At 42.2% G+C, this 25,679-nt stretch overlaps 1 protein-coding gene and 1 long non-coding RNA gene across 7 annotated transcripts in view; one reads left to right on the top strand and one right to left on the bottom strand.

The window, feature by feature from the left end:
• Positions 1 to 25,679, top strand: part of RERE (arginine-glutamic acid dipeptide repeats) — a 409,222-nt gene that overhangs the window by 304,184 nt on the left and 79,359 nt on the right. For both annotated transcript variants that reach the window (XM_040645735.1, XM_040645737.1), the window contains one exon: positions 13,030 to 13,128. In XM_040645735.1, the coding sequence (XP_040501669.1) occupies positions 13,030 to 13,128 (99 nt within the window). The remainder of the gene's footprint in view (positions 1 to 13,029; positions 13,129 to 25,679) is intronic.
• The window catches only part of LOC103666682, a 28,063-nt gene continuing 21,968 nt past the window's right edge, over positions 19,585 to 25,679 (bottom strand). For 2 of the 5 annotated variants that reach the window (XR_005839014.1, XR_005839013.1), the window contains 3 exons: positions 25,422 to 25,623; positions 21,231 to 21,392; positions 19,585 to 19,719 (listed from right to left, as the gene is read on the bottom strand). This is a non-coding gene — a long non-coding RNA (uncharacterized LOC103666682). Of the gene's footprint in view, positions 21,177 to 21,230; positions 21,393 to 22,121; positions 22,174 to 25,421; positions 25,624 to 25,679 lie in introns of all 5 variants that reach the window. The other 3 variants (XR_005839016.1, XR_005839015.1, XR_005839012.1) reach the window with 3 other exon arrangements.

Genomic DNA, 25,679 nt, shown 5'->3' with positions numbered 1-25,679 from the left:
TCTCTCCCAGTGCTGGAGGCTGGAAGTATGAAATCAAGGTGTCGGTTGTGCCGGGCTCTCTGTCTGGGTCCTCAGAAGAATCGTTCCTCTTCTTCCTTCCTGTGGCTGCTGGCATTCCTTTGTTTGTGGCCACATCTTTCTCTGCTTGTGTTCACACTGCCTTCCCCTCTGTGGGTTTGCATCTTTTCTATTCTTTTTCCACTTCTATTACATTAGGATGCTTGCCCTTTCGACATAGAGCCCACTTGAATAATCTAGAATTATCTCCTCATCTCAGAATCATTAGCTTCATCCTATCTGCAAAGACCCTTTTTCCGGTTAAGGTCTCATCTGTTCCAGAGATTTGATGTGGATATCTTCTGGGGGTCATTTTTTAGCCTGTTACAGTTGGATTTTACTATTATATTATAATATGTTACGGAAATAAATTAGAGTACTTATGTAAAATTTTTTTTGTAACAGCTTATTATTTTTACTTCAATTCTGAGAGTATAAAAATATTGCTAGTAGGGACTATGATATTTCTGTACATCTGAGGATATTTGATTTGCAAAATAGTACAGTATTTGTATAGTATATGGTACAGTGTATCTGGCTTTCCTTTTACAAAGAACATAATCAGGTAATATAAAAAGCATGTATAACTACCGGATTAACTGATTTATTCCGACCAGTGTTTTGGGGGGTATTTCTTCCTCGGCTCTACCTCGAGGCCACCAAGCTGGGCCCCTGCAGAACCTTCGGGGACAAGATCTTGTGTTGCTGACACGGTTGCCCTTGAAGCTATTGTTCTTTTAAGTCTCTGCCTTCTGTTGTGGTTTCTCGTGTAGCCTGACAGCCCTGCCCAGAGCCCTGCCCTCAGCCCAGCCCTGCCAGATCCTGACAAACTATGTTGCCCCGGGCAGCTCTCTTACCCAGGAGGCTGACACTCCCCCATAGCTGGTCACTCACAGAGCTTCTAAGGTGACTGCACGGGACTGCCTGCCCTTGCCCTTCCTGCTGCCCTGCCTTGTTGGTTGGCCCGCCTTCTCCCCGTCCACAGCAGTTGTTGAGCTGGTGTTGGGCTGTGTATTCCCGCTCACCCCAGGACTTTGGAGTACCAGTTATCCAAGCATTTTTAGGAAGGTTGACTCTTCATTTCTCTCTCTCTCTCTCTTTTTTCCCCCCAGGAACGAGGTATACATTTTCATGTGTTCTTAAATCAAGTCTGCCTTGCTTGCTACCTCTGAGTTGTCATCATGTGGCATCACACAAAATCATGTGCAGCTGTTAGAGTTTGTGACTTTTGGTTTGCATAATACAGTGAGAGTTTTGGGGTCTTCCACAGTCAAGCTATCTTCTACCACCACTGCTTTGAAATCATACAGTCCCATCGTTTTTATAAGACCCTTTGTTTGAGAAAAGCAGAATTTCAGAAGGTAGGTTCCTAAGGCCCAGAGTGCGGGCCTTCTAGGTTCTCCGGGCCATTGCTTGAGAGCACTGCTATGACTGCTTGGAGTCTTTTTGCTTCTTTCGTAGTCACTAGCTCTGTTCTTGGCTGAGGTTTCCAGATAAAAGAGCAGTCACTCAGAAGTGTTCCCTACTCTGGAGTCACACACTCTTCAGTGTGTGCCTCTTTGATTTCCCTTGTTCCATTAGGTTATCATTGTGATCAAAAAGAATAGGTGTACTGTTTTTTTACACAACCTTAAAATTACTTGTCAAAAAGCACTGAGGTTCAGGTTTCTGAATTTCATGGACTGGGAGCAGTCATTTCTGCACCCAGACACAACTTAGTGGGACTTACAGCAATTTCTGTAAATGTTTTTCACTTCATACTTTGCAACTGCTCTTGAGGGGTTGTTCTTGGTTTTGTTTTTTAAGTAATCTCTACACCCAACATGAGGTTTGAACTCACAACCCTGAGATGAAGAGTCACATGGTCTTCTGACTGAGCCAGCCAGACACCCCTGGTCTTGAGGTTTTTGTTTTTATTTTCTTAAATTAACTTTCTGAAGGAATCTGGATAAAATTGACTCATAGCTGGCCTTTCACATACACTTTCTAGGTCAATTTAGCTTTTATGAATGGGTTCACTAATGCCTACATTTCCATGAGATGGATAGAACTGTTTTTTTCTGTCACCCTCTATGTTAGAGCCTTACATACTGTTTTGCTGTATTCAAGTCTGTGAGGATGCTCAGGAATAGAAGAAGTGTTTTAATTTCCACTTGTGGCCCTGAACCATTTCCACTTGTAATCAAACATAGGTCTTCCCAAACTGACAAATAATGATCATTCACAAAAGAGGCATAAACAATCTAGATTCATGCATCCGCCAGTAGTTTTTCTGTCTGTGGCCAGAGTTCTACTCATGCTGTATCTTTAAGCTGCATCTTATCATTAGGGGATTGGTTTTGCTCAGTCCTTCCCTCAGGAACACATGGTTCATCACATTGATCCACGACAGCCTTGCTTACTTTATGTCCTTTGCTTGGACTCTCACACAAAAAGCAGGAGGAAAGACTTTGTTTCTAGGAAGTGAGGTTTTAAATGCATGTTAGCTATATAGATGATTATTTGTAATTATATTTAAAAACCTGTGGCATAGGGGTGACTGGGTCCCTCAGTCGGTTAAGTGTCTGACTCTTGATTTCAGCTCAGGTTATAGGATCGAGCCCTGGGTCAGGCTCCATGCTGTGTGAAGAGTCCCCTTGAGATTCTTTCCCTCTTTCTCTGCCCCTCCCACCACTTGCTACCACATGCTCGCTCTTGCTCTCTCAAATCAATCAATCTGTCTTTAAAAACCTGTGGCATAAAGTATTCCAGTTTTCACAGAAACCTGAAAATAAAGGTGCTAACCAATGGATGTCAGTAATGCCTCTGTAGCAGCTAGCTATTCAGGGTTTGGCTGGGGCAGTTTCGCCTAGTTCATTGGCTGTATTCTTTATTTTACTGTTTTTCTAACCAAATGTATTAATATTACCATTTATTTATTCAAAAAAGTTTCCTTTAGTATTTCACCTTAAATCTCTGTAAAGAGAAGAAATGTTAAAAACTTTGAAGTTCTGAAAATGACCTACTTTAGTCCCTCTGCTATGGTGAGGAAGCCAGGGGCTGTGTTGCTGTGCAGAGGAGAGGCACCCCAGATCCCTTTGCCCAGGCTACTGCTCTTCCCAGTACAGTTGCTGACTCTCTTCTCAGTTTCCTGGTTCCTAGACGCGGATTTTCACTCGGTTCCCTAGACGCGGATTTTCACTCGGTTCCCAGCAGGTCACCAGGTTCTCGGTTTCCCCTCTCAGTCCCACATTCTTCCTGTCTTGTAAGTGCTGCAGAGTAAACTTTGTTCCTGTGGTGCTCGGGAGCTTGTTCGCTCTCCTTAGCACCGATGCTGTTTCCCCATGAAGGTCGTGCGGTCCTACCCTTTTTTTAGTCCGCTGTCCTTGATGGGACATTTCCTATGCTCCAGGAATCCTACTCAGTGATTACCGTGTATCTTTTCATCCTAAACTGTTCTCCAAAACAGGTTCTGTATTTTCCCTTTCTGTAGCTGAGAAAACTGTGGTTTAGAGAAGTAACTTGCCTGTTATCACACCGCTAGTGGCAGAGCTGGAGTTCGAATGAATGCCAGAGCTCGGAACCCTTTCCTGTTTGGGCTTTATCTCAGTAGAACTCCCACATGCTCATTGTTGGTCCCAGGACCTCCGCAGGTTCTTCTTTCCAGGTGTTTATGAAGACTGTGTCAGATTAGAGCCTCAAAATAGCTGGGTGGTCAGAAATGGTCAAGACAGTCAGAGTTCGTTTTGTTTTGTATTTTTAAGATAGTTCACTGATCTCAGTTGATGCCAGCATTTGATGCCTACTTTCTCAAGCGCTTGCTGATTGAGGCTCCTGTTCTGTGGGTTTTGAATACCTTCAAAAACACTGTAGCCAAGAGATGGAGACCCACTAATTTCTAGACACAGTATTATGTGGGAAGTGATTATGAGTGAGAAATATGGCAGTGTTATATCAGCCACGGGAAATTCATTTGTGAGACGTTACCTAGACACACTACTGCCTATTTTTACTGGCTTCTAGAATGTTTTTATTTTTTTAAATTTAAATTAAATTAGCTGACATATAGTACATCATTAGTTTCAGATGTAATGTTTAATAATTTATCAGTTGCGTATAACACCCAGTGCTCATCACATCATGTACCCTCCTTAATGCGCATCACCCAGTTACCCCATCCCCCACCCACCTCCTGTCCAGCAACCCTCAGTTTGTTTCCTATCATTAAGACTCTCTCATGGTTTTTCTCCCTCTCTGATGACTTCCCATTCAGTTTTCCCTCCCTCCCCCTATGATCCTCTGCGCCAATTCTTATATTCCACATACAAGTGAAACCATATGATAATTGTCTTTCTCTGATTGACTGATTTTGTCAGCATAACATCCTCCAGTCCCAGTCAATGTAAATGGTAAGTATTCATCCTTTCTGATGGCTGTGTAATATTCCATTATACAAACACACACACCCACACCCACACACCCACACACACACACACACCCACACCCACACCCACATCTTCTTTATCCATTCATCTATCGATGGACATCTCATCTCTTTCCACAGTTGGGCTATTGTGGATATTGCTGCTATGAACGTTGGGGTGCAGGTGCCCCTTTGGATCACTACGTATGTATCTTTTGGGTAAATACCTAGTAGTGCAATTGCTGGGTCATAGGGTAGCTCTATTTTTAATCTCTTGAGGAACCTCCATACTGTTTTCCAGAGTTGGCTGTACCAGCTTGTATTCCCAACAACAGTGTAGGAGGGTTCCCCTTTCTTCACATCCTTGCCAACATTTGTTGTTTCCTGTCTTGTTAATTTTAGCCATTCTGACTGGTGTGAGGTGGTATCTCGTTGTGGTTTTGGTTTGTATTTCCCTGATGCCGAGTGATGTTGAACATTTTTTCATGTGTCTATTGGCCATTTGTACGTCTTCTTTGGAGAAATGTCTGTTCATGTTTTCTGCCCATTTCTTGACTGGATTATTTGTTTTTGGGGTGTTGAGTTTGATAAGTTCTTTATAGATCTTGGATACTAGCCCTTTATCTGATATGTCATTTGCAAATATCCTAGAATGTTTTTAATTTGGTTGTTACTCTTCATCAAGTATAAGCAAGCTTATCAATCATACTGCACGGATTATTGATTTCCAGAACCTGCTCTGTGAAGTCATTTTGGTTTCTCTAGACAGAGTCAGTGTTCACTGGCACTCTGTGTGTTTTTATGATAGCATTTATTTCATTATTTTCTTTATGTGTGTGTGTTTCCTCTTCTCTGAGCTGCTGGTTCCCACCTCCTGTCTACTCACCCCATCCTCGAGTGAAGAAAAGACAGTGTGCTTGCTGTGTCACTGAAGCTGGAGTTTGGGAGCCCACAATTGCCACCAGACAACCAGACCACCAGTGCTAAGCTGCTCCAGAAGACATTGGGGCAGGGACTCTTAGAGCTCCTCCTGGACACGGGTTTATATTCTGCTCGCTGCTGTGGAAGCAGCCTTGAGCAACATACCAAACCTCTCAGTTTTGCTTCCTCATTTTTAGTACCCTTACCACAAATGGTGGTGTGAGGAATGATGAAGTCAGAAAGATCTAATACAGCACCTCACACATGCAGTGCTTAGCAAACTTTGGCCGCCCTTCCTTTCTCTCTGTGACTCCAGGAGCCGGCATAGTTCCTGAGACATCGTAGTTGTGTGGAGAGTGTTGCAGGGAGGGTCGGTTCAGCAACTATGTGTTTTCCTTCTGAAAATGAACCAGATCTACCCCTCAGCCCTTCTTGAAGCAGCTACATTCTGCCTCTGTGCTGTTACCTTTAAAATATGCTCCCATAGGCACATTTACGCAAAGTTAGTCTTTCTAGTGCTTAAATAGCATCATTTGGAGTGACACTGGCCAAACAAAAATAAATATCATGCCTTTAATTTCAATCCTAGTTTTTTAATGCATACATGTATCATATTTTGAGCTTGATTAGTCCAGCGGTGATGGAGGTATGAATGAAAATATAGTGACATCCATAAATTATGGATTATGAGAATTTTTTTAAGTTTTATCTTAGATTTCTTCAGGATCTTTCTCATTTATGTTAATGGTTGAAATAATTAAACCTTTGCAAAGAATTTTAACATCTCTTCCAAATCCCACTTTTTTCCCCCTTTCTAAGCTATGTCGGCAGTTTCTTGCAAATCAATGTATTTCACAGAGCAAAAGACTTTTAAATCTAATACCGTTCTTAATGGACTACAATTATTTAATATTTAGCATGGATGCAGTCTAACTCAGATAGGCTTTTTCTACAGTTATTACAATAGCTATAATTGCAAAAGGATGCTTTAGGGTAGGAGAAACTGCCAGATGCAATACCATTTGATCTAAAAAGGTCATAGTAAAAGGGACATTTAAATTAAGTTATAAATTACAATTGAAGAACAATATTTTGATGTGTGAGACCAGAGATGTCAGAGCAGGAAGATGTAATTCATGGGTTCATTATAGAACAGAGGTGCCTGACAGCTGAGCCATGCCAAAAGGAAAATTTATTTGCAACATCACGCAGACTGAAAACGGCAGCTAAGATGAGAAGCCAGAGCAGAAACTTGAAGCCTTGTGGTAATACACAGAGTTTGTGCTAATACGACTGCCTGAGATCCTGAGATGCTTAATGATTGCTGTAATATATATGAGGTGTTTGGACATGTGCACATTTTCTGTCGTATTTAAATTAAGACTTTGTCCTTGCTCTATAAAATAACGTACTTTATAACTAGGCATTAAGGTTGATTCTCTCACCTCTCTGTCCAATATACAGATTTCCTGAAATTTCAAAACTGTTTAGGCAGCAGAGCTAAAGCTTGAAACTGGATCTCCATCCATGGCAGCTTTGAGGAAGGATATAATTTAATGTTTATAGCAATCCATGAGAAGTTCAATCATGAGTTAATTAAACTGTAGGCAGTCATTAAGTATTATTTATTCTTTCGAGAAGCTTGCCGGTAAAGCACTTATATATATTAAATTATAGAAAGTAATAAGCAGGGAATGATTTGTCAGGCAGAGCGAGAGTAGCACATTTAACTTGGGCAATTATGCAGAAATGTGTTTTTCTTCTTGGGGCATGATCCTTTCTTGCTGCTAATCACGCAGAGGTCAGAAGCTGTGATAAGACCATGGAGGGTGTATCGTCCCCAGCACTGTGCGGTAGATGCTCTGTTGAGCTTCTGGTTGTTGAGGAGTCTTCGGTAAGAGATGTGTGCCTCCAATTTTACTCCCCATGATGATGGCTCTACACAGTTTATAGCTTTTTGACGTTTCACGTATCTTGTCACGTATCTCATTTCATACCTTCCATTGTCTTTTGACACAGCTGAGGGATAGTCATGTGAGGCCCATCTGACAGATGAAAACCACAGCTCAGCCAGTTTGTGACAAAACTGATAACAAGAATCTGTCTCCTGCCTCAAATCCTGTGCTGTGTTCACTAGGCATTGACAGAAGACATTGACTATGGGATGATTTATACAGATGGGGTGGCTGGGCACCCAGAGTTTTTGAGAGCTTTTTATGCAACTGACCAAATGCATCCAGTTACGTGTGGTATCGTAGTCTTTGGCTCTGTGTAGTGGGTTCGTTTGTTACAGTGGAACCAAATCAGGAGCTTGTGTTTCTCAAGCTGCTCTTGTTTTTAGCACCAAATCGCACCAGGTCAGCCCTGCTGGTTCACTAATGCAGGTCCTTGCTAGCACAATGTCTGGCCCTAGGACTTGCTTAGTAACTCTTGTTGAGAGGATGGAGGGCCAAGAGAATGTGGTGCAAGCAGCCTGCCTCTGAGGGGCTGGGACCGTCCCACTCAGTCTCCTGGGAACTGGAAGGTGTGGTAGAGGAGGGCTGGACACCTAATAGGGGAAGAGTCCTGTTTGCTATCTCACAGTCAACAAACCAAAAGTGAAGGAAAGAACACAGCCTGAGGTTTCTGTGGAGCAACCCCGGGGACCAAAAAACAAACTGGTGGAAAACAGCAAAACAGAGGTGGTTCCTTGATGGAGTGACTTGAAAGGCTAGGAGATTGAGGCTGTATCACCATTTTGTTATCAAATTCCCCGGATATTGACTTGTTTAGGTTTAGGGGAGGACAGATTTGGCTTGTGTATAAGTGCAGGCTTGCAGTTCAGTGATGTGGAAGCAGCAGATTTACAAGTATATGCCTCCCTGATCATTGATTGGATTATACGCGCACACATCCTTGGGATGATGAATTTGAAAACAGTGGTTTCTGCTGAATGACCTCCTGCTTTAATGGCTGGCAGGGTGATGGGGATGGTGTGAGATCTAAATGCTTCTCCCACCAATAGCTTGTAAAGATTGGAAGCTGGTTGAGTAATGAGGTTGTATCTTGGTCCCCGTATTCTGTGATGATTTTTCTCCCAGCCGCTCCAAAATGGTACGGTTCGCCATACTCTACATTAAAATTGCGTTTAAACCCAGAATTTACTAACCCTGCCTGGTGGCAAAATGGACAGAAGGGTTTACTTATCTTGCTTTAATTGCTTTTCCAAGGCTACAAAGTGAAGCTGTAAGACTTTTGAGGGTTTTTTCCCCTGTCTTCATTGCAATTTCTTTGAACAGTCTTCTCTGGGGAAATGGTAGAAGATTTTATTCACATTAAAGGACCTTTTTACCTCAGCAATAGTGGGAAGGCTGCACTGAATTTTCTCACTATATAGATGTGTCTTTATGGTTGTGATCGGGTGTTTAAAATTTGAAACCCACATAATGTTTTCCACAAGATGAAATTATTATAATTTGTTAGAGCTTGTTGCTGTATTAGAGGGGAATGTTTTTAATGACAATTTTTAGCGATTTAAGGTAGCCAGTATTTTGGTAGATTTAGTTCTGTATACATAAGGAATACAGTTGAAATATCCAGTTTAGTTCTTCCTCAGACTTTATTTTGGCTCCAATCTCAAGAAAGAAAATCTTCATAATCGTCTAGAAAACCATCCCTCTTTTAGAAGGGCTCATTGGTTGCCTGATACAGGGACTAAAGAAGGTAGTACCCACGTTTTAAGGACCCTAGAGTTTGAACGTGAGATTTATATAGACATGTTATACTGTTATACAAAACTAGTACTTTACAGTGCCTCTCACAGGTTACACCATTCTCACTCCTACCTTTCTGGTGTGCATTATCTGTGTTCTTCACCAGCTGTATCTCTGGTCCAGCTTAGCACTTGGTAAACATCTGTGGAAGGAATGAAGGATGTCCTGAAATCCAGTAATTTTTCCAAAGTGCTTCAAAACATAATCTTCATTTTTGTGAAGCTATGCCATAACAACTTTTAGTATGTTAGAAGTGTATCTTTAATTAAATATAATTAAAGCATTTTTTGTAAAGATGTAAAACTCTCTGAACGTTCTCAGACAAGAGTCTTAGAAAGTACAATTACATGTTTATAACATTCAGAAGAAGATGACGGTATGGAGAGGTTCAGTTGTGTTCCCTAGGAAGAGGGCACAGCAGAGCCACCCCTTGACCTGGCTTTTGGACTAGCCTTTATGAATTATTGATGACAGCACAATAATACTCTAACTTCATTTGTTCAGTAAATATTTCATCACTGTTGGTAAATAATCCCATACCTCTGACTTTTCAAATATGTCTTGGTAGAGGGGTGGGAGTAGACACTAAATATTTATTGGGTTTATATCATGGAAAGGTCAGGAACAGGAATATTTTAAGAGGACAGGGAGACAGTGGATCAAATGAAAGGAGGGAATTACCCATTATTTAGAGAACAGAGTAGCGGAAGGAAGCCCGGGTTGCCACACATACACATTGCAACAGCTTCTTCAGGAGAAAGTGTGATGCAAAATGAAGATTTGTGAAGGAAGTGTGAATGCCAGGAGATGTTTAGGGGATAAATAAGCAGCTCACTAGAAATTTAACAGAGGGTGCCATGCATGCACTGGACAGCCCTTCTAATAAACTGAACAACTGAAAGTGCAGCAAATTAGAACATTTCTTGCAGCTCCCATTCAAAGCTATCCTTCCTTGGTTCACCAAAAGTCAGGAATGGCACAGGGATTAATGACATTTGATTTAACTTCATTCAGCAGTACAGTTTTGGAACAGGCCTTATGTTCTTATGAATAATTTCTTATCAGCCATATAAGATTTTAAATTTTTTTCTGTGTACTGGCATTTTAGTCAAATTTCAAAAATTATTAACATGAATAATTATGTAAAACATAAGTGGTTTTGTTTATAGTTTAACAGATTCCCCCCCCCAAAAGGCTACTATCTAATCTTGAATATTGAATAGAGACTGCTTCCGTTTTTTTTTTTGTTTTGTTTTGTTTTCCCCTCTTTCCTTTTAAAAATAAATTGCTAATGCTCATTTAGCATAGTACGTGCCAGGTGCAGTTCTAAGCAATTTACATGTGTTTTCTAATGTTATCCTCATAATACCCTAAAAGGTAGATGTTATTTTTATACTCATTTTTAAAGATGACAACATTAAGTCCCAGAGAGGATAAGTAACTTGCCTGAGGTCCCACACCTAGTAGGTAATAGAGCTAGAATTTGAATCCAGGTAGTCTGGCTCCAGAGTCCTTGGGTTTTCATCACGCTCTTTCTTCATAATTACCCCATATACTATAATTACCTCTAAAGAAATGTTGTTAATTTTCCATAAGCTTTTTATTAAGAATTTATGATTTGATCAACTTGAATTGATTTCAAATTATCAGTAAAGTATGTACTTTTAAAAAAATTAAACAGGCATGCAATTTTTTCTTTTATTCAGTTACGGTCCACGTTTTTAAGCTCATATTATAGATTCTTGTTATATCATAGAACTTGACAAGTATCTGCTTGCTCTGGATATTGGGCAAAGTTTGAAAATCTAACTTTATTTTCATCTTTTTGTACTGCTGAAATAAGTCTAGATTGGACAGTTTTCAAACATTTTATTTTAGCATTTTCTAGTATGGTATTTATAGTATATTATCTTATTTTTTAAAGTCTAATGACGAATGTTACGAAAATATATACGTTAATATCTAGGATTCGTATTCAGTACATACACCCCCTGCACACACCATACCATTAAAACAGATCCAACATTGATTGTAGCTGTAGGCATTTTATTTTGTTTTAAGGTAGTGACTTCTTGTTAGAGTTAATATATATCCTGGACTTCCTTGGGCCTGGATTTAAAATAAATTGGGGTCCTCCAAACTGTTAGAATACTCAGGAAATTTTAATTTTTAATACTTTTGTTTCTCTGAATATTTGTGATGTCCCTTCCAGTAGCAGTTCAATAGTTAGAAGAGAGACTTGCTGTGTATGTTTCAAATATTATTTTAATTTATTCAACAAATATTTACTGCAGGCTTACTATATGCCCAGCCCTGGATCTGTAGCAGTTGCTAGGAAGGCAATCTGCACGTCCTTCTTAAGAGTCTTCTACTAAAGAGGGGAAACATAGCACTCTCTCCTCTTGTGAGTCTGTAGCACTTTACTTACACCTAGGTAGTACCAATAACTATCATCTGCTCGATCTTGTCATCTCATATGTATTGTGTCCCCATAACACATCCCCAGGAGTTTGCGAGTCTCCTGGAAATAAAAAACGTGGCTTACTAAGGTTTGGACCTTGTTCGTTCTGAGTTTGCAACTGATGCTGGTGAACTGTTCAAATAAGGGATTGAAGCATGGGTGAGAAGATTGGAAGGTCCGTTCCATCAGAGCAGGGATGCCTTTGCCTGTTTTGTTCACTGCTGTATGCCCAGGGTCTAGTACATTGCCTGGAATGCAGTAGGCACTTAGGCAACTTAAGGCCGAATGAATTAGAATCACCTGAGATTTAGATTTGGGTGGAGTTTACATAGGGACAGTAGTTGAAGGCATTTATTTATTAATGTAACCAGTAGTTCTGTTAGATCTCCATAGACTGTGGACTGTGTTAGGCACTGGAGATAAGGTCTTACCCCAGAAGGGATTCTTGTGCCAGAGTACTAGATATGTAGAGGAAAGCCAGATTTCCAGTGAGAATTTTGGAGGGACAGACACAGTTGGGGGAGGTAGATTAAGCAAGAGGATCTTTCTGTCTGCTACTTCATTCCCTCGTCTGCAAGTTGAAACTCGAACTAAAAGGAGCTTGGGGTCACATGAACCAAGAAAGGAATGTCATTGCCAGATAGAGAGGGTGAGTGGTGTCAGGCACTGCTTGGGGTTGGAAAGGATATGGAGTGGAGGAAGTTTATTACCATTGATGAGAGGAAAGTCAGCTCCTAGAAGGAGTGTGTAGATAAACCAACATCTTCTTTCACATGTACTGTTAGTACACTGTTACAGAGTTTCATTAAAAAGCTCTTATAGTTCAGGTACTTGAAAATTTTTTTAGTGAAATTACTACAATTGAAAGACTTCAGAAATGCTAAAGGGAAATAACATAATTCAGTAGTTCTTTGAACCGCTTTCCGGGGGCAGGAGGAATGGGACAAGAGTGGGTGGCAATCACACTGGCTGGAGTCCTGGCTTTACCGCCTGCTGGTTTAGTGTGGTGAGCACCTTTGTTTGACCTTCCTATGCCTCGGTTTCCTCATCCATAAAATGGGGTGACTGTAGTTCCTACCCAATAAGGTTAAATGAGAAAATACCTTCCTCATAGGATCAAGAAAGATAAACGAGTACATGGAGTGTGTTCACCGCTGTGCCCAGCCAGATGTTCAGTAAATGTTTGTTCCTGTGGTTCTGAATCCTGTTCCTGTTCTTGCCAAAATGTTCTCTACCTTACCTGCCTCCCTTTCCCAGAACAGCTGGAACTGGGGTCAGGGGGCAATTGCAAGAGAATGAATTCTCTTGCTGACTAACGTGCCTGTTCTGTGATTCCTCTATTGGAACAAATGCAGGGCTTCTCTTTTATTGATTTGCTTTCAGATCTGTTATTTGGCACACTTCACTAACTGAAATTGTTGTTGTTGTTGTTTTAGCTACATGAAAGTGGCTATGATGCTGGCAAAGCCCTGCAGCGCCTGGTAAAGAAGCCTGTGCCCAAGCTGATCGAAAAGTGCTGGACGGAGGATGAAGTGGTGAGTGCAGATGGGAGTGGCCTTGTGGCCGTGGTCACCGGGCTGTTTGCTTCTCAAGTGCATGCCCTCCCTGCCCTTCCGGGGACTGTCCGTGTTATCCACTAGTCAAAGGAAGGAGCCTTAAGGCATCATAATTGTACAGAGAGACTTGATCTTAGTGAGCTTAGTGGGAAGGATTTTCTCAGGTTTCATGGAAAGAGAGAAGAGATTCGTAGTGTTGGTTGGCTGGTTTTAGCAAGCCAGCTTTTGATACCTCCCTATTTTAAGACACAAGCATTTTTAAACCAGTTGATACATATCCTAGAGTGGAGCCAGTGACTTGCAGGAAGCGTAGACCTGATTATATAAATACAGTGGATCTTACATATTCATTCTATCATTATGGCCCATCAGAGAAGGTGGGGAGATAAGATATGTGCCCACAAATACAGATTTGAATACCCATGGATTCCTGTCCCAGCAGACTGAGTTCTCATGAAGCTACATCCCCATCTTATGACTTCTGAAAGGTATTGCCGTAAAAGACTTACAGATTACTTGTGCTTTTGCAGATAGTCTTGTGTCTGAGTGTTACTGCTTGACATTTGCCCTCTAGGTTGAAAGAAATTAAGATGAAGGCTGGCACTGATAGATATATAGATTATAAGTTCGTTGCTTATATTTTAAAATATGCTCAGAAAGAGTGTTTAGAAACTTTGTGTGCTTTCCTGATCTTGCTCTTTCGTTTTTTCAGCCAGCAGTATTTATTAAGTACTTAGTGTGTGCCAGGTGCTAAGAGCCACATCAAGAACAAAAGGTCCCTGCTCACAAGGTTTATGTTCTAAGAGGAGAGACCATCTATAAATCAGTATACGTCAAGTGGTGGTACATATGTGTGCTGAGGAAAATAGAGTAGGTAATGAGGATGGAGAATAAGCTGGGTGAGGTGCTATCTTTCGTAAGGGGCCGAGGAATGGCCTGGTAAGAACCATTTGAGCAGAGACCTTAGTGCAGAGGTGAGCCTTTTGGATCAGGGGCCCTAAGGTGAAAGCATGCCAGGGGAAGAGAAGTCTGGACCTTGGCATGGTGAAGAAGTAGGCAGGAATGTGTCTGGAGGGGGAGGAGGGCAACAGGCCGTGGATCATGTGTGGCCTGCGGACCCATGGTCGGCACCTTGCTCTTTGCTCTGCACGGGCAGATTCTGAGCAGAGGGGTGACTTGATCTGCTAGTGAGGCACACACGCTGGCCCCTGGGTCACAAGTGGGTTTCTGGGGCAATTGCGAGCTTCCAGGCCCCAGACCAGTGACTGAAGAGCACGGCAGCAGTGCTGGGGAGAAGTGATGAGATCCTGGGTGCGCGTCGGAGCAAGAGCCAAGAGGATTTGTTCGAGGAAAGGCCGTGTGGGGGGCGGCGATGGGAGGGGGAAAGTGGACCGGGAGGCTGCAAGGAGGGACCGAAGTGGCCCCTGAAGGTTTGGTTATGAGAGAGCTTTTTCAGGAGTCCAGTAAAGCTTGAGGCTGGTCAGATGCTTGAGGAAGTTGGTGCTGCTGTTTTGAAATTAAACATTTAAAAACTTCACATGAGCAGTAAAGAGTTGGAAACGTAAACATTTGTTATTGTTCAGAAGTGGCAGAGTAAAAATGTGAGATTTGTTTTGTCAAGTCAGATAGATGTCATTTTTCACTGTGGACCCATTTTTGTGAGAAGGAGGGGAGAGTTTTGATGGATAAAAATTGAAGATTCCTCAAACAGCCTTGGTGGAAGACAGGTGTGAGGAGGTGGAGAGGATGGAAGGAATGTGTGAAAGGCTGTGCCCCCAGGGGCCTCACCAGTGCTCGTGCACCAGGCACCCTTCTCGGCCCTCCTTTGCCTTCACCCCTTGGCTCCTCAGCAGCCAGGAGCTCCCTGTGCTTTCTTCTGCAGCCTGTCCTTCCCTGTGGAATTTAAGGACTCCCACTTAAAAGAAAGCCACTTTCCTTTTGCTGCAGCACTTGCTTTTCTTGGGCACAGCGTGGCCTGTGTCCCTGCTGCCGCTGCTTGGAGACTTATAGCAGCCTGAGGGACGGAAAGGGGAGTCTTACACATCAGAAAAAGCCTGGCTTTCTTTTGAAAAGTGAAACATGACTCCAAAGTGCTGCACATTCCAAGTACATGGTAATGATCCTTAACTGCATAAATCCTTGTCATTCGGGCTCATTTTTGTCATGTTTGCTTCTTGTTTTGGTTGGAGTTTTGAGAAATGTGCTGGCACTCATCCAGGCCTTGCAGAACCCAGGGATCAAATGCTTCCCTTATTTATAGAAGTTCAGCTTCACTTTCTAAAACCTCAAAAGCGAATGAGAAAGACAGATTGAATAATTGATAGGCTGAAGGCAGCTTCTCATGAACGTATCCAAGCCAAATCTTTGACTAGCTTTGTGTGGCAACCAGGCACAGAAACTCGAGGGCCTCTGCCTTGGCCTGGTTTTGGCTGTGACAGCATAACCTGCTGTTGTATATGTGGCCTCTTTGGTTGAATTCTTCACATTTTCTCACCCCAGGAATCACAGGAATAAGCAAAGCAAGTGTGTCCCAACTAAAATAAGTATATGGGCCTACCACCCCCTTTCGTCCCCGCCTAAAATAACATTTTAGTTATACTTCAGCGTCATTGCCTCTAGTGTATCAGTTTGATCAAACTGCAGCAACATCGATGAACTGAATAATCCACAGACGTAGAAGGGTTGGTAGCATGAGCACCTGCCAGTGTGAACCCCCCCCCCCACCGCCATGCTCTGAGCAGGCAGCCTGTGCATGCCTTCGCCCCGGCAGGTGCACTGCTCCTTGACCAGACGAGTCTCTCCCAGTGTTGCCAGACCGAACCCTCACCGCCCCTCAAGGTTCAGCACAGTTCCTAGGCCCGGCCCGCCGTGGTCACGCCCTCTTCTGAGCAGCTTCTGCTGCTTGCCATGTTTGTTGGCAGCCTGCCCCTTGCTTTCTCCTGCTGCCATCACCAGCTCTGTTCCTCACAGCTTTATTTCCAAGTTGACTGCCCTCCTAGTTGGTAAACTTCTTAAGAGTGAGAACTTAACTGATGGTGAGAATAGTATCTGGTAGAGAATAATATTTTTGTCTAAGAGGGACTTGAAGAATATTGACAACTCTTTAAGATTATCATTTTTAGGGGCGCCTGGGTGGCACAGTGGTTAAGCGTCTGCCTTCGGCTCAGGGCGTGATCCTGGCGTTGTGGGATCGAGCCCCACATCAGGCTCCTCTGCTATGAGCCTGCTTCTTCCTCTCCCACTCCCCCTGCTTGTGTTCCCTCTCTCGCTGGCTGTCTCTATCTCTGTCGAATAAATAAATAAAATCTTTAAAAAAAAAAAAAAAGATTATCATTTTTAAAGATTCTGTATCATAATTAAGGTTGTCCTCAATCTAGCATTTTAAAACTTGTAATAGGTAATAATTATGCATCAGAAAAAAATTTCTACATGCACTCAAAGCTGACCTTAGAAGTTTTACTTTTGGGAAAAAAATTCCCATATTCTTATTTTATTTATTTATTTGACAGAGAGAAACAGCCAGCGAGAGAGGGAACACAAGCAGGGGGAGTGGGAGAGGAAGAAGCAGGCTCCCAGCAGAGGAGCCTGATGCAGGGCTCGATCCCAGGACTCCGGGATCATGCCCTGAGCCGAAGGCAGACGCTTTAATGACTGAGCCACCCAGGTGTCCCAAAAATCCCCATATTCTTAATAACACCACCCAACTTCTTCATCCTAGGTCTTTTAAATAATCACTAATTCTTGAGATTTTAGGCCTCAAAATTACACGGTGGGAGGCCTTTCATTTTACATTTTCTCTCAGTGATTCCTTTGACAGCTTGTGTGTGTATTTCTTACCGAAGTTTCTTTGGGGCTGAGACACTTAAAATCTTGTGGAATGGATGCCAGATTTGTGGCAGTTTCTGTCAAATTCTAGCCAGAAATTGACAGTTGAACTCTGCTTTAGTGGAATGACTGAGAAAGACATTGGTAGCTAGCTCAAGGCGGTCTCTCAGGCCTGAATAAACTGGGTCAGATCTAAGAGGCAGTTTCGAGGAAATGCTGGGTCAGTTGGACGGAGCCATGTAAATGGCTGGCTGCTGCCTTTGGGAGTTGTACTGACAGTTACCAGTTCACTTACGTTATGCTGAAAATATTATTCCAGTTCAGGAAGCCATTTAAATCAGTAGAACTTATGAAGGGAAAGAGGAGAAAATACTGATCAGAAATTAAAAAAAAAAAAAAAAAAAAGGAAAGAAAAAGTAAAAGAAACTCTAGATTATTAGGTTTTTAATTAAACATGATGAACACATTTAAATATAACACAAAGGCCCCAGGCTGAACTGCACCTAATCGAAACAGATTAAGTCACCCTTCCATGCTCTGGTGGTTATTAATTCTGCTTATTTATGCATGCGAGCCGAAGGTAGCATTTGCTGCTGCTGTGCTGTTGCTTATTGCACTGGGATTCCATTGCTGTTGGATGCTGTGCTCTTAATTAGCATTCAGCTGTTGATTATGGAAATACTGGGGATGCTAATTGAATTCTTTTTAAAATTCAGGGCCTGCATTTTCCTTGTGGAGTTTGGCCTGACTTGCAAGGTTGTAAGATTGGGTGCTCCACTGAGCTATGCGCTTCACCCTTTGCCTCCCATCCACTTGGCTGTGTTTGTTTTGGAAATTATTTTCATGTTGGAGTAGCTTTCAGCAAAATTCCAGGTGTTCCATAAGGTAAAGATTTTGTTTGTGATATTCCCGCAGAGCATTCATTCCATTTTATTGTGGGTAACTGTAACTTTTATCTGGAAATATGTTTTCCCTTTAAATATTTTATACCGATTTGATGTAATAATACATTGAGTGAACAACCTAGATTCAAATAATCTCTAAAATTTTTATCCATAACTAGTTAATCCGTGGTGTGGTGGTAAACTTTAATTGGCCATATACATGGATTTACAAATTCATAAATTTTAAGACCTCTAAACTGTCCTTCAATTTAAAGCTCAGCATTATCATAAATATAAATGAAAATCCTTCTTTCAAATGGACATGACACAGGAAACTAATTTTCTGAGTATTTGTAAACCAATGAACCCACGTGGTTGGTCAAGGAATTACTTCTACAGAACGCACCAGCTGTCTGCATGGTGTCTCTCCCAGCAGCATCTTCTTCAGATGCCTTTGTTAGGCCCTTTTTGGAATGTCTGCTCAAGAAAACATTGTTTTCATTGTTCACTCTTTTTAAGCCAGGCATCTGGATGTGCCAGAAGACAGAGCTGCTTAGTGGGGCAAAAATACAATGAATTTTATTTACTGTTTGTGTGGCAGCTGTAGAAAATGGAATCCACAGCAAAACCAAAGTTAAGGTCCTATAGCAGCAGGAGGTTATGGAGGTGAAAGCAGAGATGGAGACAATGGCAAGGGGGAAGAGAGCCAGCTGCCCTCAGCCAGCAGTTAACAATCCTCTGAGTTTTAAGGTGTCCATAATCTTGGTGTTTAGTTTTAAATTGCGTGTTTTCAATATAGGGGAAGCCTTAATTGTATGATACTGATTTTGAGGAATGATCAGATTTCCAGAGTTGTCAAGCATTTTATATAGTCATTCCAAAAATGTGGGTGATAGGAAGATCCTGTAGGTCATCTCATATGAACCCATTCATTTTTTTCTTCTTTTGTAAATTTTTTGTGAATTTTCTCTGTTGTTAGAATATCATTATGAAAACATTAAAGGGGGGTTGAAACCTCACTATCATCTCACGTTCCTGGTTTCCTGCTCTCTTCGTGTCTTTGTTCATGTACATATATGGGCTTATGTATTTGTAAACTTATGTAAATTGAATCGTTATATTGAAATTCTCACTTCCGCAAGAAATCTTAATCTGAGATTGTTTATATTATAGTTCACCTGGAACCTGAAATAGAGATATACTGTATTTAGTGCAACACATAATAGGCATTTAGTAAATTTTAAATAGAATTGAAGTACCTTTTTCTCTCAACTGATTAGCCTTCCTCTAATTTTAACTTAATTGGTATTGCCTCTTTCGAACAACTTAATTCTGAGATATGAGAGTAAGAAAGATAAAAGAAGTATAAACTGTTGGCATATTATTTATACATAAGTAATACACATATTACTCATGTTATGTGTTCTTATGGTCCATGGCAAAAATCAGTCCTTAATATTAAGAGAGGAAAATGTAGGGATGTCCGGCTGGCTCAGTTGGAAGAGCAAGTGACTCTTGGTCTCAGGGTTGTAAATTTGAGCCCCACATTGGGTATAGAGATTACTTTAAAAAATAAAATCTTTAAGAATAAATAAATGAATAAAGAGGAAAATGTAGATACAGGTAAATTTGTATAATGCTTCAAGTAATCATGAAATTGGACTATTTTTCCCATGATAACTCCCATCAGCCTTTGAATCAAACCCTTTTTAAAACAAGTCGATAGTGTGACTAGAATGGAGTTTATTGTCAAGTCCATTTGACAACGAGACAGTGAATTAAAAATCAATTATATGTTCAGAAGATCGGTGTCAGGCAATCAATTTTGTCAGTTTGCAGAAATGTTCTACTGCATAACCACCTGTAAAGAGAAATGTATTTTAAAATCCTTTAGTAAATGAGATAGGCCAAGCATTAGAAGGAGAGAGATATTTCAAAATTTTATTTCAGTATTTCATGTCAATAGAAGTTGCCTCTGGGTTAAATCTACAAATTCAGCAGTGACCTTGCCTTTCACATACATGGCTTTATTGCTTTCTAGGCTTCCTCTGTGAACTGGTCAAAGAAGGTGGTATGCCTGTTTTTCTAAACAAGGTCGTTCTTTTTCGCATTTTCTTTCACCCATATGTTTCTCAGGTTCCTTATCCCCCAGCTCTGGTATTAGGTATTTCTGTTCAAAGCCAGCAGTAAGTCGTGCTGTTCTTTGGGCTCCATGTGTACATGTGTGTTTGTGCACATGTCCATGTTCTGGCCTTGGGGCGATGTGGAACAGCACAGAGACCCGGGAAGTAACCCCACACTGAATATAATAAGCATTCCCTAAATTATTCTTTGCTGCTTAGGATAATCTTTTAAAATCAAAGAGCAATTTTTATGGGACATTTTTCATTTTTTACTTGAAGTGGGGGAGCATTGGGGAGAATCTTCAGCTTGAAAGATTAATAAACACTACAGCAGTGGGTTATTGAAACCATGTTTTCCATCTCATTTTCAAGGGCGTGTAAAACAAATGGAGATAGCATACACTTTCAGCCGCCCTCCATCCTCTTTCTCTGCGTTTAAAAAATGAGAACAAGACACAAGGGGACTTGAGAGATTGCATTTGTTCTCCCATAGACAAAGTGGTTATTTTATAAATGAAGAGGATAGAAGACCCTTTCCTTCTGCAGTTTCTTAGCAACAGAGCTGGAGTCTATTTTAATGTGTATGCATGGAACATTCTATGTATGATGACATTGGAGCGGTACATTTTCACAGGTGAAACATGCTGTTTTCAGCCTGGTAACTGGAGTTCAGTGTGGGGGGAAGGAAATAGGAGGTTTTAAAAAAAAACCTACAATGAAAGAAAGTAACTCATTTTAAACTGTCTCCTCTTCCCTGGCATACTTGTGTCTGAAACCTAAAGTCTCTCTTAAGTAGAAGTAATAATGGCCTCAGTAGCCGCCTCATTGCCCCCTTCACTGGAGCGCCAGCACATTTTTTTTATATTTCCTAGTCATATTTTGTTATTTTTCTTCCCCCACCACCCTGCATGCTGTTAAGTGACACTTTCGACTGATGTTTCAGAACTTGCTTTAAGACATTTTCCCAAAGTACTTGATATGGGTGAATTCCAGTTCATTTTCCACGTATATAAAGCAAAGTGCTAAGATGTTGGGAAGCAGAGTATGTTTGGTGGTCATAAAGGAAATAGTCTCTGCGGTTGGCCTCACCAGCTTAGAGTTCAGACCCATGTCTATCTGTCCAGCTCTGTATTTCTTGGATTTGGTGTTGGGGCTTGCAGATAGCAAGCCTGCTCATTCTCCATTACTGTCCATCCTGTGTGAACATGAACATAGGATGACCCTTCCTGTTGTTTACCAGGTTACTTACTCAGTTTCTGATTTCAGATAACTGGTTGAAATTCATTCATCCAGTCATTCCACAGATGTTTATAGAGCACCAACACAACATTCTGCCAGGCACCATTTTATGTGCTGGTGATCCAGCACTGAACAAAACAGCAGCGATCCCTGTGCTCATGGAGCTGACGTTCTGGTGGGGAAGATAGATTAAAACAAGATCACCAGCGCCTGGGTGGCTCAGTCGTTAAACATCTGCCTTCGGCTCAGGTCATGATCCCAGGGTCCTGGGAGCAAGCCCCGCATCGGGCTCCCTGCTCAGTGGGAAGCCTGCTTCTCCCTCTCCCACTCCCCCTGCTTGTGTTCCCTCTCTCGCTGTGTCTCTCTCTGTCAAATAAATAAAATTTTTAAAAAAGCAAAACAAAAACCAAGATCACCAAGTAATATACACAGTGTGTTAACTCCATGCTAGAGAATGTGGGGGTCTGCCACGCTAGGTTGTGATGGCGAGTTTATCTGGGGGCTTCCACATTAGACTAGGAAGTCTCAAGATCAGGAACTATAGTTTAATTCTTCTTTTATTTCTAGAACATAGCCCAGGGCCAGGAGTATGGTGGATAATCAGAAAAGACTGTTTTGACTGGGTCGGATAGAAGAGAAACCTAGTAGAAGTTGCTCCCCTGCAAGTCCTCACATCACTGCAGTGGAGTTGGTGCCTTTGGCTGAGCTTTGAGCTCGTATGCTGCTGCCTCAGGGGGTTCTCCTTCCATCTGCTCGGGGCCAGTGCTCACTTTAACTCCCCCAAAATTGGCTGGACACTGCCCCATTCTTTTCTTCTCAAGAGCTTCCCTTGGAAGCAGCAACCAACCCCTTCTACTTGTCTGTGGTTTTATTTTCTAGACTCCAATAGAAAAAAGCTCACTCTTTGTCAGCATCACCTCATACTTGTTGCTGTGTCTGGTTGCCATGCTCTGCTGTGGGAGATGGAGCAACAAAGAGAAAGAGAAGGAAGAAGTCTCAGTAGATGGTCCGGTGTTAGTCCAACCGGCCTTCCCTCATGACCCATCATGTGAAGCAGAACCACCTATTTGCAAATCTCTTTCTTAAGGCTGTCTGGTTGTTTGGGGCCTTTTTTGTGACTGTGGTATCTAGGTAATAGACCTTTCCTCTCAGGTTTCCTCCAAATCTCCAGGGTGCTTCCCCTATTTAGTCACTTTTGGGATATTTTCTTCCCTTTTAAAGGGCTAGATCCCATGTGGTTAATCCCAGCAATAGGAAATAGAAGAACTGTGAAATAAATATACCGAAGAACTAAAGAAGGAGCAAAGCAAAGTTGCAACTAAAACAAGAACCAAACAGGGCTCCTGGGTGGCTGAGGTGGGTAAGCATCTAACGCTTGATTTCTGCTCAGTCATGATCTCTCAGGGTCGTGGGATCGAGCCCCGCGTCTGGCTCTGCACTCAGCACGGAGTTTGCTTGTCCCTCTCCCTCTGCTCCTCCCCCCACTCATTCTTTCTCTCTCTCTCTCTCTCTCTCAAATAAATGAAGTCTTAAAAAAAAAAAAACAGCAAGACAATGTAGCAGGATGGCTGGTAGTACACCATGTGGCCTTGAGGGCTAAAAAGTCTACCAACACCGTATTTAATATTTAAAGTATATGTCTAGAGCCTATTTTGTTTTTTTAAGTGTATACTCTGTCATTCTGGATTCTTTTATTCATTGTTCAGAAATTATGACCCAGAGAACACTAGGAAGATCTCTGTCCTGGAAACAGGAGCGTGTCTGGGCTGTGCTGAATATTCGCAGCTTTGTTGCCACTGTCTGGTGTTCTGTGTGGTTCTGCCATCCAAGGGCATGAAGAGTGCTGCTGAAATGCAGCACACTTGAACTCTGGGGGAATGAAAGAGGATAAGTCCCCTTCTCTCTCCTCTCTGGAAGACTTGCTGGCTGGGCTGGGGTACAGAGAGAATGCCAACCGGAGAACCACAAGGCTGGGATGACGGTCCTCAGGCTGGCAGCCACCTTTGGGACCTCAAGGAAGGAGAAGGCAGGGGGAATGGACAAACTGCCATGGCTGGCAGGTTTCTTTGACAGGAAACCTTGATCTGAAGCCAGTCCCTGTCTGCTGGCCACCCCTCCCTCTCACTGCCCTGATAGGAAACTGGACTGATGTCTTATCTACAGCTGATGAAATCATCTCTGTTTAAGAAATTTGAAAGCATGTATGCCCACACACTTACATGCCCTAGTGCTAAGAGTTCTTGGTTTCCCCCTGTAGCTCATTTGTCGGTTTTGAGTATTTATTTTTCTAATCCTTTTCAAGTTTTTCTGATCTTTCCTGTCTAGCAGTATTAAAACCTCTGGACTGGGGCGGCTGGGTGGCTCAGTTGTTAAGCGTCTGCCTTTGGCTCAGGGCATGATCCCAGGGTCCTGGGATTGAGCCCCACATCAGGCTCCTCTGCTGGGAGCCTGCTTCTTCCTCTCCCACTCCCCCTGCTTGTGTTCCCTCTCTCACTGGCTGTCTCTCTCTCTGTCAAATAAATAAATAAAATCTTTAAAAAAACACAAAAACCTCTGGACTGCAGAGATGCATGTTAACAAGTGTTACAGGCTATCCCAGAGCCAGAGGGAAGGACGATCCATCACCAGCAGCTCTGCTCTGTATTACTTCAGTCCCTTTTCTCCTCTCAGGAGCCCTAAATCTTCTCTGGGAGCCACTGTTCCTGAAGTCTGTGCAGGTGTTACCTGTTTGCTAATGAACCACTTTCCAAACAGGCATGTTCAGCCTAAACTAGTCATTTTCTTTTTCCATCTAGGGCCTCTCGTTAATTAGGGTAACATAGCTAGCTAAGCAGGCTTGGTTATCCATTTTTGAAAGAGGAGTTTTAGAGAATGAATTTTAGCAGGTGTTATTAAGCATAGATTTGGGGGAAACATTAACCTGGACCCAAAACCCATCCAACATTAGTCTAAAAATAAAATAGCTTTGTTTGTAGAAGGCCCTGGGCGCTTGGTCTGTGATTCCCATTCCTGTGTTCCCAGCAGAACACCGCTTGGGACTCTTGATTTCATCAGACAAAGCTGTTCCAGATTCCCAAAGCAGCTTAACGTTGGGATGGACTCTGAATACTTGGGATTCTCCCTCTCAGTCCAGTCCATGAAAACGAAATTCTCCAATCCTTTAGCAGAAACAAAAGTTAGAAAATTATTTTCTGATTATCCTTTGAGACAGCTCAACTTCTTTGTCTTCTTTCCAAGTTTTGTTTTGTTTTGTTTTTAAGATTTTATTTATCTGACAGACCAAGAGAGAGGGAGCACAAGCAGGGGGAGTGGGAAAGGGAGAAGCAGGCCTCCTGCTGAGAGGGAGCACGTTGCAGGGCTCAATCCCAGAACCCTGGGATTATGACTTGAGCCAAAGGCAGACACTTAATGACTGAGCCACCCAGGTGCCCCTTCTTTCCAAGTTTTTGACCCCAGAACAGCCTGACCCTGGTAGTGCATCTCCCTCCTTAGAACTCTCTTGACTTTATAATGTGCTCACATTCTCCCCCCATCCACCCCCACCAGGCTCTCCCTCTCTCCTGTGAGCCAGTGCTCTCTCTAAAACCCCTGTCAAACATCCCAAGGATCCACTTAGATTATCTTGCTTTTAAAAGGCAGACTTTCAGATGGATCATTTAGTTACTCCCACATTTAGGGGAGTCAGTAGGCATCCTACCATATTATCCTCCACTGGTTTGAAGTAATCTCAGGCACTGCAGAATTGCATTGCTAGGAGGATATGCACGTGTAAGGGAGGCACTCTCCTTCAAAGGAGTATCTTGACAAAAGGAGTGATGGATTTTTATAGTTCAAAAGCAAACATTATTGTCTATTTCTAGATAACCAATTTTGGATTTTCCTTAAAAAATATTATATGGTGGGGAGTGGGCTTTTTTCTCCCACTTTCTATTGAACTTAATTCCACTGCCTTTCCATACCTATTCTGTGCAGGGTTCTGCTGGATGCTTATGGAGCCCCTTTATCCACTGTTTACTGTCGTAATTCATCCTCTAGAACCTTCTGTTCCTACTGCTGTTAGTTGAGCTTTGTGTTTTAGAAACGAGGTTAGAAAATAATATTAGTTCCTCATCCAAAAAGAAGGGAGCTTATCGCTGATTTGAGATAAAGCAACTACATTTGTTTTTCAACCACTAAGATTTCTGCAGGAGTCCCCACTGACCTTGATAACTGCCTGGCAGAGTGGCATCCTTGACTTATTTTGGCAGTGGGTGGACTTGAGCACTTGAGTTGGATGTTGTCATCACAGGCAACCTAGAGAGGAGATGGCAGCCACACTGTTGGAAACTTTTTGAGTCCTTCTTCTACTCCTGATGTTGTTCTGGGGTCCACGGGGGATGCAGGGCTGAACGTGTTGCTTTCTGCTGTTGGACAGGGAGATCAGGAAGGGCTCTGAGGAAGAGGTGTTATTTGAGAGGAA

This window comes from Ursus maritimus, unplaced genomic scaffold, assembly GCF_017311325.1.
Source record: "Ursus maritimus isolate PB19 unplaced genomic scaffold, ASM1731132v1 scaffold_32, whole genome shotgun sequence".
Classification (NCBI taxonomy): domain Eukaryota; kingdom Metazoa; phylum Chordata; class Mammalia; order Carnivora; family Ursidae; genus Ursus; species Ursus maritimus.
The sequence above is the reverse complement of the archived record's forward strand: the minus strand, read 5'-3'. Positions and strand labels throughout refer to the sequence as shown.